The sequence below is a fragment of the Enoplosus armatus genome, chromosome 15 (assembly GCF_043641665.1).
Source record: "Enoplosus armatus isolate fEnoArm2 chromosome 15, fEnoArm2.hap1, whole genome shotgun sequence".
Classification (NCBI taxonomy): Eukaryota; Metazoa; Chordata; class Actinopteri; order Centrarchiformes; family Enoplosidae; genus Enoplosus; species Enoplosus armatus.
In genome coordinates, this window is record NC_092194.1 from 5,869,229 (window position 1) to 5,884,390 (window position 15,162).

Consider the following 15,162-nt stretch of genomic DNA (forward strand, 5'->3'; position numbering starts at 1 on the left):
AGAGATTATATAATATGAACGGTGTGTCTCCATAAATGGAATATTCAAATTAGCTTTCAATGAAAAAAACCTGTATGTAAAAGTTAATAAATCCATGCTGTCGTGACTTGTTCAAATGTTTGGGACATTTATCTTCTTAGCGATTAGTTGAGCCATAAAACTGTCACATGAAAAACTTTAACATTCATTTTCTGCTCAGATGTCTGCACTATGGTGTGTGATGCAGCCTAAACAAGATATTGGGGCTCTATTTTGGTAAATGAAGATGCAGAGAGCAAAGCATTGTCCAGTGCAACAAGTACAGTGTGCAGGAGGCCTGATGTATTTTCATATTGGGTGACACTTGCAGGAACAACTGGAAATGGAAATTAACTGAAATTTCCATTTCCAGTTGCTTCAGCCACAAAAGGGCAGAAGAGCGACTCTATTCTGTGTTTCCAAAGATATCTGTGATCACTTGAGTAGCAACAAAAAGTCTTCATGAAAACATGATGAATTATACACCTTGTTTATCCAAACCAAGCTGACATCCCCTCAAAATGGTGCATCAATAATGCTGTGTTTGAATCAGCATTCAACCTTTGTGTGCAACACCTGATAATTTGAAAGAACCTCATACTTCTCATGTTGCTCTCTGTGCTGAAAGTGCACAGACTCCAGGTAGTTTCATTTTACATTGCAAGACTACTATGATTGAGCAATCTCATGGAGCAATAACTGATTAAACATTATTAGAAAATTATTTTACCTGTCACTGTTAAGTGAAAGACTAGGAACTTAGGGTGTGTTTCCAAAGAAAGAGGAAAGATCTTTGTTTCCTTTAGGGGTTTCGACTGAAGTAATTAATATGTGCTTAAAGGTCGGGATGTCCCTCTGTGATAAAACCAATTGTTAATAATTAACTAATTAGTAATAATAACAATGAATATGTGAAAATTACAGGAAACATGGTGAGAATGATGAGAAGGAGGGAAGGATGAGATACAGGTTCAAACCAGTGACCCTAACACCTACAGGTACACACATTCTCACTCAAATGTTCTTTTTTATTCAAAAAGAAATGTGTATAATGTCTTCATTTTGTAAAGCATTATCATTCTACTGATAATACAAAAAAAAAAGCTCAGTCAACATCATTTTAACATGTATTAAGATTCCATCTCCAGTCTAACATAAAGTCTTTGGCTTCACGTCATAGTATTGGTGATGTTATGTTTTCACATTATTTGGCAAATGAAAAGAAAACACTTATTTCCAGATGAATTGTGCAGTCCATCTTCCTTGTTGAGTTAAGTGTACATTGAGATGTAAATCCACTGAAAATAAAGAGGGAGACAGGTTACTGGTTATTCATGCAACACATACACAATAAAGTATCTTTTATCACAGAAAACATATTACTAGGTTACATTGTGTCACAAGCACGTTTCTCTTTCCTCTGTTTCTACTCTTGATCAACACCTGTGGCGTAAGAATAGGTTTCATTACCTCTGACTCTCGAAGATTCATGGCCTTTCCGTCAGACAGTTGTTTGAAGATTTCTGTTGAGCAGCACACAAATTGAAAATAAGCCGTGCCACCTTAAGCTTTCAGTGTTATCAGTTGTATAATTACTTTCAACTGCCTGCCTTCTAATTGGGGACTTTCCAATATGAGGCTATACATTATATTTTAACTTGCTTACGAGGCAAGAGTGGTAGACAGGTATTTCTTACACAGTGTTATCTATTGTCTTCATTTGTCCCACTTGACTTCACTTACTGTTCATGCAGTCCATGCGAAGGATGAGACTGATGAAGCTCTCCAGCGTCAAGTGTCCAGAGGAGGCACTGTAGCGCAGAGCCATCAAATTGAGCATGTCGTCGCTGACCCTCATTCCTGTTCAACACACACACACACACACACACACACACACACACACAGAGAGCAAGAGCTTAGGAGGAGCTTTGGAATTTAGTTTATTCTCCTAAAATCTTAGTGTGATATCACATGTCACATGTCACATATCACAGCATCAAACACACACACACACACACACACACACACACACACACACACCAGTCTTATTCTGTCCTTGTTCTGGCATTCAGCCAACCTTGCTAAAACTGCTATCATTTACAAGATCTTGCAACATTTTAACAAATGTTCTGCATAAAAATGGTCAAACCGCCAACTTTAGAGGTCAAATGCAAATCAAGCCTCAATCTCCAGAAAATTACATCTGTAAATTCAATCATTTTGGGATGCAGTAATCACAATGATGATGATAATAACAATAACAACGCTTGAGTTCAGATTCCCAAATTCCTTCCTTGATGTCATCTTTCCTTACTTTATCAGACTCAGCTAAGTTTGTTCAGGCATTTTGTTTGGAAGTACGCACATTAACACAACGCATCCTCTCTGTTGTTTATCTAATACCAGTTTCTTTGTAGAAAAATGTACTTTCTGTGTGTCTGTGCACACACTGTTTACATTTAATCATATTTTCCCAGTGTTGATCAGTAATGGCATATTGATTTTTTACATTCAATGAATTTATAATCAAGGGAATTAATTAATTCTACCTGAAGCTACGATGGCATTCCTCAGCTCACTCAGTGACAGTGTTCCCGTTCGTGAAACATCAGTGAGGAAGAAAATGTCCTGGTAAAAGAAGAAAACAACAACAATGATCAGGAAAATCTTCCGTATCTATCTATTACATAAAAGGAACGATATCTCATTCAGTATGAAGTGTCTAAGCTGGACTTCCTTCACCTTGTACGCGACGACCTTCTTCCACAAGCGAACAAATTCTTCACTGTTCAGTTTGCCGGTGATTGATGTCTTTTGAATCCAACATTAAGGTAACAAAGCTACACATGTCTTAGCCTGACCTTCATATCGAATTAAGTGTGTTATATCAACAAAAAGGGCAGTGTTTAACAGTGTTTTCATGTACGCTACTTATATGTTTCATGTAACGACAGTCACTGCGAGGGATGTCACATGCATTACAACAGGATACATCCATCAGCGCAACCATGCTGCGACAGGCATCAATGCTGAAGCCTCCAGCTTTCAAGTCACCTGAAAAAAGAAAAAAGGAGGAAATGTGACATATTTTGGCCTAACCCAGCAACATAGCAATGCACATAGCAGATGGTTATTATAAGTATTCTTATGTTTATTGAGCTCTTTCTTTTTTTTTGTCCAAACCTTTCAGGATCTTTTCATTTAGCAGCTGCTGGAGCTGCTCAGCATCCACTTCCTCATACTGGAAATGTAATGAAAACAAAACTGTCGATTAAGCTTTCATTAATGGCAAAACGAACAACAACACCCAGCTAGCAAAGACTGTTATTGATTGCTATTTACCCCTATTTTATGCTAGTAGACAAAATCATTGCAGGCTAGTTGCCTATTTACACATCCAGCAGAGATAGAAACACGACTAAAATTGATGCTAATGTTGCTCTGTCCATCGCATGAATGTAGGTCCAATATTTTTTTTAGCTCTCTTTTGGTCTTCACCAAATTCTGAGGGAACTTTCTTTCACTAAAAACAGCTGTGCATGGAAATGAGACTGCTGAGGGTGATAAGAGAGAACCAAACAATAAAGTTAACAAAAATCAAAACAGGTGTAAGTTATCTGTGGGTATGTCAGTACGAAAGACCCCTTTCACATTATACATTGTTGTTTGACTCATTTTTTATATGAAAATATTGATTACCTCAGCTTTAACTATGTGAAAATTGGTGAGGTTCCAAGTTATACTCACAGTCACTAGCTACAGTAATGCTTGTTCGCGAGACACATGTTAGTGAGAAAAATATTACCTTGTCGGAGTACTGGCGGAAAAGTTTTTTCTTATTTTTGTCTTCCTGTACATTTGTGACCTTTTCGAGCTGGGAATTAAAAGGAGAAGAGAATTAAGTCATTCTACCCCAAATTAAAAGCCAAACATTTTGTCACATACACTTGCAATAATATAGTTAAGAACATGTAACATGTAATATCAGAATGATATGAACACCAACAATATTGTTATATTATTAAGTCTTGCATACCTTTACAACTGGCTCGAGTTTATTTTCACCAGAATTCTCACTGTGAGGAAAGACCAAAGACATTCCACATCTGATTAGTGTGTTTCATTTTTTCATAAAACACAGTAATGTGTGTAATTTTGGATGATTTTGCATCATGGTGTCTGTCATATCTGTCATTTCTTGATGTACTAATACAAGCAACGGTGAAACAAGCCGTGGGTTGAGAGAGTGAGCATACTAGCCATGGGTCTCTGCCTTGGAGAGGATGGTCAGGATGAAGGAGGCTGTCTCATTTTGATTGAAGGTGGACGGCACAATCAGGTATTCACCAGGCTTCAGCATAAGGAACTCCGTCACCTCACGTGCATTCATGTAGGTTTTAGTTTGGGCAATAGGTGCATGGTTGCTGAAGAAAGAGGCTGGGAACTTCCCCTTCTGCGCCTTGTACTGTAATAATAAATACATATTTCAGTTCTCTGCCGTTTATATCACTTAGCTGCACAATGTAAGTGGAGAGTGTTCATTGTGAATAAAGACTGGGATAAAATGGTTTCTTACGCTTTCAGTCAGCTTGAGGGAAATCAGTGAAAGATGAGTTCATGTTGGCGACAAAAAGCAATTAATTCAATTAATAAGGGTCAAATTTTCAATTATAATAATGTATTATTGCATGCATATATACAGTCACCCGTAAAGCAGACTCTGACCAAGACTTAAACCTGCCTTGGTAGCCAACTGTTGTTTAGTCTACAAACAGGTTGCATGGACTTTGACTTTATTTGGTTGTGTTTTACTGTGTTTACTTTTGATTTACTGCAACCCTCCTTTGACTTCTTAGGAAACTGAGATGTTTGCAGATCTGTCAATGATTGAATGTTGAAAGCCTTATTAAAGCCTGATTCATTCACTGACTATTTTTAATCTTCGAAAGTTATGTTATTGACTTGAAGTCATACGAGTGAAACTGCCACTTTGTGCCAGCCACAAATGGTGGTCATTTCCTCACTGGACCTGGCTTTGCATACACATTAATTACTCTTTGGATGTGCAATGGCAACTAAGTAGGAAGTGGGGTATAATAATATTTTAGTGAAAATATATATGTTTAGGGCAACCTGAATGTCTGAATGTATAGATACTTAAGAATACTTGAGACTTGGAATATACTGCATGATTCCTTGGAAAGTTTGATTTTTATTTTGTTTTGTTGTTGATCAAGCAATTATAATAATTAAGGTTTTCATGAAATCAAACCTTGTTTATGATACTATTTATGTTCTGTATTGTAATCCAGTGTTACAACTGGCAAATCAACTGCTGGCCAGAGTGAAACACAGTGGAAATATAATTCTACCTTTATAAATCTCAGTTAAAAAATAATTTAACAGTTTCTGTTCAAGTGCTTGTGGATGGATTATTCTGTTGCAGTTCCAGAATGAAAAATGTGGTAATATTGCTGTAATAAACAGCAGTAATGTTCCAGTAAATTTAACATGAAGCACAAAATACCATATATAATAGAATTGTGGTCGACAGCAGGATTCCATTGTTGTTTTCACTTAATCTGACAACTTCGGCTACCTTCCATACTGTATGCCTGACATAACCATATTAGTCCTCACAATGTGACAGAAACAAGAAAGGGTAATATTTACTTCAAATACAGAGAATCCAATGTGGAGATTTTGGACCAGGTGCCTGTTCCTCTTGTCAGGCTTTTGCATGAGAGACACCAGAATGTTTTTCTCGTCACCTTTCTCAGAATGTTCACCATCAAACTTGACCCGATACTGTGGATTAGTCCAGAAACTGTCTGGAAGACAAAGAGAGAAACACTGTTGTATTTGCATTGAATAATTAATTATTGAGATTAAAAGGAAATGTTAATTTAGTGTATATTATTCATGAACTAAAAGATCTTGAAAGCCAGTTGTCAGTTATAAATTCAAATGTCAGTGTCATAGATTATACAGTAGCAATAGAGTATTTGCGAATTGTTTACTTATTCTGTACTATATAACATGCAAAGTCAAGCACCTGAAGTGGAGTTGTGTATTAAAGTTACGTTAGCATTGTGACAGAATTATTTTTGTTGCAACTTGTAATTGTCCTGCTTCTTACAGGCGTGATGTTAATTACTGGTGTGAGCACTCAATGCAAGATAATGTTACTAGTGCTGTTTTATCTAATCTTAAGCACCTCACTCTGTTTTTATTTTTAGTAGCTCTGGCAGTTGAAAGATAAAGTGCACAGCACAAAAGTAAAGCACCAAAGTTGCACAGTTGCGCTGATATCTTACACGGGTTCTTGAAGGTACTTCCAATTCTACTTTGGTTTCTTAAATTTGCATATATGGAATTATATTAGATTATATATCATAGGGTACACAAGGAAACTGATATATACATAAATGTTAAATGTGCATGTATTGCCCCAAAAAGCTTGAACTTCAGCGTTAATGTCTTGGTTCTGTTCAAACTCAAAGCTTTATCATTGTTATTCATTTTGTTTATAATCTTAAATTGTGGTTTATTCAATTGTTTACTTTTTTGTTGAGATATGAAAGATGATCTGTTTGTTGCTCCACTCTCATTAAGTCCAGCTTTCCCTGTGCAGAAGTCTCCCCTGCTGCTTGTGAAGAGACAGTTTTGCATTTTTGCTTTCAAGTTTTGATTTGTCACTTTCTAGACAAAAGGGGAAAAAATGATACTCATCTCTGTTGCTGTGCCAAATTGTAGTTTTGCTGATATGACAAGTGTCACTTGCTTGTGTTGTCAAACACGTTTGAAATTTCAACACGACATTTGCTTCTATGGTTTAACAAATAATATTGTGTTTTATTAAATTTGAGTCCAGATATCCTGGAGGCACCTCTGTTATTCATGCATCCTCCAGCTGTGGTTCCTGCAACCCATCTGCCCTCATAGAAGGAGGTCTTCCAGTGACGAGAGGAGTCTCCATCAAGGAAGTTGGGACGCTGGGAGCAGATGTCGAGATCTGTGTAGAACCTACAGAAGTCTTCCAGGGTCATCCTGTTGACATTGATATTCATTTTGATAATAGGAATTGTCCTTCTGGATGTGATGCTGAAAATGTTGAAACCCTAACCTTGACAAATACAGTTTCTACAAGAAATGCAAGATTCAAAAAGAAAAAATGTTTGTTCCATTTGAGTTGGGGTAAGAAGTGCAGATGAAATCTTTTATATTCACAAACGCAGCAAACGTACCTGTACCTGTCTTAATATGCAAAGAACAGCTACTTGACCACTAACATCTCTCTGTGTGTGTTGTTGTTGAAACTGAAAATTTGTTTTTGAGGGAGTGACAAGCAAGTCAGTTCCACAAGATTTGTGTCTGACAATATGTTGACAGTCTCATAAAGACAACAGTCACTCTTTCCAACACAGTAGGCCTGTTGTGTTTCACCTTGCAACACACAAAAATCACAGATAAATTCTGACCACCACAGGGACTGTTACCTCCTTATTCCCAAACTTCACATCTTGTTCCCTTGTACCTATTGGTACATACTGCACTGGTACACCATGATAATGTAAATTGTGAAGACTTTTGCTGTGGGCCAAGTGTTAACAAGGTGTATAGATTTCTTGAATACACAAATATGTAATATGTTTTATTTTATAATGCTACATAAGTAGGAGTCTTCTGTTTGTTGACATTGTAAAGCAAAGGTGTGAATATCTTTTGTTTTAAATACATTATACTTTAGATATCCACTGTTTTGTAGTCACTGTGTAAGCGTGAGTTTGTCAGGAAACATTCAGATGCTACATTGGATTACATTTGCTTACCAAAACTCTCCATCATCAGCCACTGAAAGGCATATTTCACGATCTTGAGCGCTCACAGTTTTCCACAGAGATGACCTTGAAGACATTTTGTCATTCAAATAAGAAAGGAGAAAATATCACATTTTGAGTTGTTTTCAGCATTCACAGCGTTACAAGTTACAACCTGTCCTGAGGCTTAAAAACAATGCCTTTCAATTATCTACTCAACACGTACGTACAGTGCAGGTGGAATGCTTCGGGTTATTCTAAACTGGTTTTGCAGGTTATAGTTGAGAGTTTTGACAGGCTACTTATACCCCTTCTCCAAATGACCTTTTGAATCCTTTTATGTATTACCTACACAAAAGCACAGTTAATACCACTGAAGAGATTATATTTATAAGATTTATAAGACCCCCTGGAAATGTTGTGTGTTTGATAATAAACACATGTTCACTTATTTGGTTGTTTGAAAATAATCTCAATATGTCCGCAACAGCAAATTAGAGCCATGCCTTTGTGCAACAGTCACCGAGTGGGAGTCGTTCTCACCGATCACTCCAGTCTCCATTCCACTCTCCTTTGCCCCAGGGGTTCCACAAACGCACCAGGTTTACTGATTTCCCTTGGCTCATGGTCTGACCAGCAATCATCATGGGAGGCAGCACCATTGTTATGTGACAGTAAAAATGCAATAAATGTGTCCATAAATCATTTGCAAAGGTACACTTTAGTAAAAGCTTAAAAACATGACTGTTCGCTGTTGGTAAAATAATATTTATGATCACTATGAGACAAAAGTTGACAAACTTCCAATTCCAAGTGCAATTTCCCTGTTTACCTGTTTCACACCCGTGATAGTGTAGGCATGGCCTTTGACCAGTCCATTCGGACATACAGTGTTGGCTGGTGTCTCCTACAAGCCAAAGACATTTATTTAGTTCATGTGTTGTTGTAGACACAAATTATGTGAAGACTCGTCCAAAATGAACTGGATTAAAGTGTGTGACAGCTGCCTATAAATCATTTTCATGTGTCCGTAACAATGAAAAGGGTTGCTGATGGTTAAATTATGAACAACTAAAGGTTTGGATTAGCTTAAAGCAATATGTCGGTAATACACTTGTTCGCTTTCTTGCAAAATGTTAGGTAAGAAGAGTCAAACCACACTCATGTCTGAAGCTATAGCCAACAGCTGATGCTAGCTTGGCTTAGCACAAAGACTGGAAACGGGAGGCTCTACACCATGGATGTATTATAGGTACTGTAGGCCGAAGCTAGGCTGGCTGTTTCCCCGTGTCCAGTCTTTGTGCCAAGCTAAGCTAACCAGCTGCTGGCTGTAGCTTCATATCTAATAGATAGACATGGCAGTGGCAATGATCTTCTCATCTAACTCTCAGCAAGAAAGCAAATAAGCGTCCATTTCTCAAACATTTCTTTCCACCACATAATTTCAATGTCAGACCAGTTGGTCAAGTCTGCAATCCATTCATTTGAATGAAACCTGTTTCTTTTTTACCCCATCAGCATTTCAGCGCTGCTTGAGAAAAATAACTGAAATTTCAGTCTTTTTGTTCAAGTTGAAGTTAAGGCTTGTTCAGTGTCTCTGTCTGTGTCTCTGTGTACTTTAAAAAACAGCCAGTGTTGGTTTTGTGTGGTAAATTTATTCTTACCCCTTCAGGTGTACCGCAGCCCATCAGTGACATGCATCGGCCAGCTCTGCACATCAGCTCCCACAGGTTTGGAGGGGCATCTGACAGCTGAATGCACATGTGAACACCCCCAGTGAAGTCGGTCATGGCCTCTGAAGGAGTTCCAGCGTTCATGTCGGTATAGGACCCACACACCCTGGCGCAGGTGGATGTGAAATTATTTTTACAGACACTCCAGAAATAATACAAAACTCATGCTACAAAAACACATTTATGCCTCAGTGAAACAATGTACTTTTATTTTCATACTTGGCATAGGCTTTCTCCAGCAAAGCAGGCCAGAACTCATTTTGGTCTTTGGAGTGAACGAAGATTAGTCTCCCGTTGATTGTTGGTAACTTGTCATCAATGACGACATCCACCCACCTTCCAAATCTCCAGAACTGAATGGTTAAAAAAGAAGAAATTCTGTGTCAATATGTTGTAAATAATTATGTTTAGGTGGGAAAAAAACTTTCTTTTTCACATTATTGTTCATATCAAATAATGAATTTCAGCGAATACATTTTCACATTTACAAATGATTTTTTTCCCAAGTTAAAACATTCCACTGCATAAACATATAAAATACTTCTTGGTTAGTTTGGCTGTACTGTATGTTTAAGATCATTGTCTATTCTCCTTGTTTCCACAGTTTTGAGTACTATTAATAAAAAGTAAAAAAAAAGTCTATAATCTTAACAAGGGTCTGAACACCATCAGATACCTGTCAATCTGAAAGTCAGCACTTGAACCTCAAAGTCACTGAGATTCATTCTTGAACTTGAAAACAGCACTTGACAAAACAATCTCACCTAGCTGTACCGGAGCTCTTAACATCTATAATTTCACAACGACTGAGAAACTGCCATCTGCTGATGAAGATTGTGTGATATGATCAGAAGCTCCAGAGCAGCTATCAAATGGACTTTGAGATTGTTTTGTCAGCTCATATTGTTTCATATCATTTGCTAGAGCAAAATCCAAAACAAAACGAAAGAAAGTGTGTGATGGTCCGAGTGTTCTGTGTGTCATTTTGAAATGAAATTCAAATTCTTCCATAAATGATGACGATGGCATTGAATTGCATCACATACTTCAGTCAGACTTCACAGTCTTCAATCGATGTTCAATGAAAATATACCACTAAAAAATAACAACATGTTGTGCTGTTGATATTTACCCTGAAGTGGAACAGCCCGCAGTAGTCCTCATCAAATGTTTGCTCGAGAGGAACAACTTGCCCGAGGACGTCATTCTGGAATGTCAGGGCTCCGATAGATGCAAGAAACCAGCAGTTTCCTGAGAAAAACATGGTCATTGAGTTGTCAGAAAGACCAGAAGGCACAAAAGTAAAACACTATGAAAGAAGAAATTTCCCTACCGAGTATTCCTTGACCAAAGTCAAACCTGGAGACCCCATCAAGTACGAAGGATGGATTAGGAGCAATTTTCTGGAACAGAAGGAGTGTTCATGTGTCAAAAATGACTGAACAATTTAAAAGATAGGTTCACATTTCCAGTCTTGAAATATGAATTGGTCACTGTAATCATTCCTATTCATACTGGAGCTGATTCCTTCATTCCATACAAAAAAATGCATCCCTATTACTGTTTCGGACCTTCTTCCAAAACACTCACCGCTGGTCTCAGCCACACCACATGGGCCAGGTCAGAGGGGCTCAGCAACCCCTCACCGAGGGATTTCCTGTCAGGGGGGAACATCTCGTCTATGTACCTTACTCCTCGGGCGAGACAATACTGTTTCAGCAGCTGGAAGTCTTGGTTGAGGAACTTCTCAGGGTTGCTGATGCTCCCATGACCGTTTTGTTTCTGACGTGCCTCCATGATGTTCAGACACACACCGGGAGGAGGCATTGCTGCAGTGTTTGGGCTCTGTTAAGGAAGATGAGATCCACGACCATTTTGACATTTACATAATTTTGCATACACATTTGAGAGATGCAGGTGAGTGAGAATTTAAAGGAACATACAGTAAAATTAAAGTTTTCTAAAGAGCCAAGTTTGGAGTAAAACTGTAAAAAACTTAAACCTACTTAGTCTAAGAGTAATTAGACAAGTGATCACATGACTAATTACGTGTATGCTTAGAGCCGAAACAGCCAGTTGCATCATTTTTTCACAGTAAAAAACATATGGAATTCTTTTTTATTGTAAAGTTTGTTTTATTTGTGCAGTAGCAATCCATGTGAAACTAACCATTTATATATAAACAGATGAGATAAAAAGATATTGGCTGAAAATTAGCCAAAAAGAAAACTGAAGGGTAGCAGGAAGCAAATTCTGCTGCAGGCAGATGAAGTACCACATTGGCAAGTGCAGACAATGAAGATGAAAGTGATAGCAAATTAAATCAACGCCAAAAAAATGATAAAATAGAAGAAAAATGGTCGAATATCCTGTCAAATCTAAAAATGGAATGCAAATAAAAGGCTAAAAAATTGCCTGCTTAACAAGTTATTCATTATGACCAATATTTCTCAGAAGGTCTGGGCTCACTTCTACTTTTCTATTTTTGTACTGAAGACCTTAAATTTAATTTATTCAGTATTTTTGAGTCATAAGAAAGTTTATTCTTTTTTTAGTATTTTTACTGATCATCATACCTTTCTGTGACCCTCTGTTCCCTGTACGGAAGCACCTGCATTTGATTTTTTTCTTTCACTCTGGTTTTTCCTTTGCGTAATTTTTTACATACTAAAACCTTTCCAAAAGACTGTGAACTATGCAAATACTACTGCAGTCCAATAGAAAAATAGAAGAAATAGAAAAAACATATTTGACCTCCTAAAGAACATCATATCACATCACTATACAATACAAAAGAACAGCATTTATTCTGAAGACTACCTTGTCACGGGAGGCCACATACACTCCAGTCAACTTTTTAACAATTTTAACATGGGCTGAATTGTTTCCTGTAGCATAATGTCCTGTGGGCTATATGGCAATACGCAGCAAGCTGCTAAAATGTAAAATCTGGCTTGTCTGTGAAAGACCTTACCTCAACAGCTTGAGAAAGACAGGGTGAGTGGATGTGCAGATAAGAGCGGAGAGGCTTCGTCCTTCATGTAAAGCCTGTAAAAGCCTGAGGCTACCAGGGTTGGTAAGGTGTTCTTGTGTTTCTTAAGAAGATATGTAGTTTATCTTTGAACAAACCCCGCCTCTGGTGACCTGCAGCACAGTTGTGTACAGCTGTAAGCTACTGAATGACAAACAAGGAGAAAGACAGAGAGAGAGTTTCACTTTCAATGGAAAGGCCCTGAGACGTTAATGTTCATGTTCATGTCCTGAAACGAGCTTGACCTTGGTTGTTTATGTGTTTATTTTATGCACATTTATCTCCAGAGCAGTGTTAGTCAATGATTAGTCAGGACATAAAAGCTCAGCGCTGGCTGTCACTGCCTTCTGGCTGTTGGCTACCAGTGTTTACAAAAGGTTTGGTATTGTGATTAAAGTCATTTCTGTCTTTACATGAACCTTTAATACCCTGTGATTGAGTAAGTTAAGATGCAGCTAGCAGCTGACTTCTTTGGCTTACTGTTACAGAGGACAGAAGTGATGATAGTGATGGTTATTTGTGAATGCTGCATTATTTATTTCTTGAATCAAATATTATCCATAATAGTGTGTAAAATCAACACTTATGGGACACAACATTATGTCCATAATATTTTGAAATGGCATACAACGAAATTAAGATCAACCCTTGATGCTTGTGGGAAAGGTGGGTCACAGTAAAAGTCCTTGTGATTACATCTCTTTCACTTCCTCATTTATGCTGTATATACAATCTTAGTGTACTGTACACTTTTTCTGCATCATGTCTTGCTGTTATATAGCCTGATGATTGTTTTCATTTTTGTGTTCAGCAGATAAAATTAATCATACTGTTTTGTTCTGCTCTTTATTTCAACATTCCATGCTTCTCTCACATGTTTTTACTCCTTCATTTCACTGTTGCTTGATATGATATCCGGTGTCTTTTCTCCCTTCCCATCACAGACATAAAACCAAAGGGAGAATCATGTTTGTTTCCTTTCTCTTCCGATGTGTTTGTGACTTCTCAAGAAATTGTGCTGTGGTGCCAAATTCATTCCATTTGATTAAGCAACAGTGTGTTTTCACATGTACAGCCTGAATGCCTCCATGTGTATACAGGGTCATCATGGGTCACAATATGGTGTTTATTGTTACTTATCCCGTAACCCCTGTTCTCTGAAAACACGAGCGAGGTATGTCACTATAGAGAACGTTGCAAATCCAGTCAGCAAAACGGCAGTACTCCGGCCTCTAGGGGGAGCGCTGAGTGGAACAACTTGATTTACAGAGAGACCAGGCGAGAGAGTTTCTGAAGTAGGAAGAAAAGTGGAGTAAAGGGGTGACATATAAAGGTATTCTTTTTTACATTTGGCCTTAGTCTTTTACAATGTTATAAAAGAGCAACAGGTTTAGTGTTAGCGTGCTTTCGCCATGTGTTTGTTTTGGCTTTCTGCAGCACGTTGTTTTCATTTGTAGCACGTTTTCATTGTTGTAGTTGTTTGGGGGTTTTCATATGTGTCTTCGAATTTGCATCGTTTCTGAAGCTGCTGCACGTTTCTCTAATGGACATGTTTTGGACGCATCTGTCCTTGTCGGTCACCGTACGTAACCCCTGTTCTCCAAACTTGAGTGAGGTCACTATAGAGAACGTTCTCTCAGTGTTACAGAAGCCTCTATGCCGTTGACAGAGCCTCCTACTTCATACTTGTCCTATGAAAGGAGTTGATGCTGGTGTGGGCCATATCAATTGTTCCTACAATCCAGTGGCAGAGATGCTGCTTACTGATGGGTCTAGCCCATGACACAAACACCTGGTTGCATTTCAAAAGCTTGACATTGACACAGTTTGACATATGGTTCTATAATCAGTCAGATGAGAAGATTGATACCACTCTTGTGACTGTACAGTAAATATGAAGCTACAGCCAACAGCTAGCCTTGTTCTGTCCATAGGTAACAAAACCTGCCTCCTAGCACCGTCTAATGCTTACTAATTAAGTTCAGTTGTCTTCCTGCAATTTGAAGCAGCAAGTCTTATTATATAAGAGACATTAATGTATAAATTGCCTAAGAAAATGAATACATTCCTGTAGAAATTGTTAATGTACTTTCCCCTGTTAAAAGCATGTTGAACACCGGGCGAACTGCTCGACTGTAATCCCTTATGAATGATAGCAATCATCCACTCATTTAAAGGGTTGGCTCATAAAACATATTTTCTTTCTTTTTCAGTCTTACGTAGCGTCAATCACACATATTATAGAAAGACATTGTGGTATAAATTGCCAAAGAAAATTTAAAAAACTCAAATGGTTATTTCTTACATGTTGTAACATGTCTAACACTCTAGAAATCAGACATGTTACGACCACAAAATCCCATGTGCCTCATGAGACACATCCTGCAAGCTGTTTCTTGTATGGCATTCTTTTCCCCTGTTCGAGGCATGTTGAATACAGGGCGAACTGCTGGACTGTATTCACTTATGAACAACAGGAATCATCCAGATTTTTTTCTCAAGATCATTTTGGTTTTATTTGCCCAGGTCATGTCATTTCTGTCTCTGAAATTTCCTCCAT

The 15,162-nt window shown here is 37.9% G+C and overlaps 1 protein-coding gene across 1 annotated transcript; it reads right to left on the minus strand.

Annotated features, from left to right (window-relative positions):
* Positions 1-1,127: 1,127 nt before the first annotated feature.
* LOC139297229 (calpain-1 catalytic subunit-like) lies at positions 1,128-11,398 on the minus strand. Its single transcript, XM_070919801.1, has 21 exons — positions 11,162-11,398; positions 10,905-10,974; positions 10,704-10,822; positions 9,791-9,924; positions 9,503-9,677; positions 8,671-8,745; positions 8,382-8,467; positions 7,851-7,925; positions 6,908-7,068; positions 5,692-5,849; positions 4,595-4,606; positions 4,275-4,483; positions 4,055-4,094; positions 3,824-3,892; positions 3,202-3,259; positions 3,011-3,072; positions 2,761-2,829; positions 2,568-2,646; positions 1,762-1,878; positions 1,489-1,541; positions 1,128-1,316 (listed from the first exon to the last, which is right to left on the minus strand). The coding sequence occupies exons 1-21, from the start codon at positions 11,396-11,398 to the stop codon at positions 1,290-1,292; spliced, it is 2,085 nt and encodes a 694-aa protein (XP_070775902.1). The 3' UTR covers positions 1,128-1,289.
* Between the last annotated feature and the right edge of the window lie 3,764 nt (positions 11,399-15,162).

Coding starts and splice junctions, on each gene's coding strand:
- LOC139297229 (XM_070919801.1), bottom strand. CDS start 11,398: ATGCCTCCTCCCGGTGTGTGTCTGAACATCATGGAGGCACGTCAGAAA. Junction 9,678..9,790: donor CTGGAGAAAGCCTATGCCAA/GTATGAAAATAA, acceptor CACCTGCGCCAG/GGTGTGTGGGTCCTATACCG. Junction 7,069..7,850: donor GCTGATGATGGAGAGTTTTG/GTAAGCAAATGT, acceptor CAATGTCAACAG/GATGACCCTGGAAGACTTCT.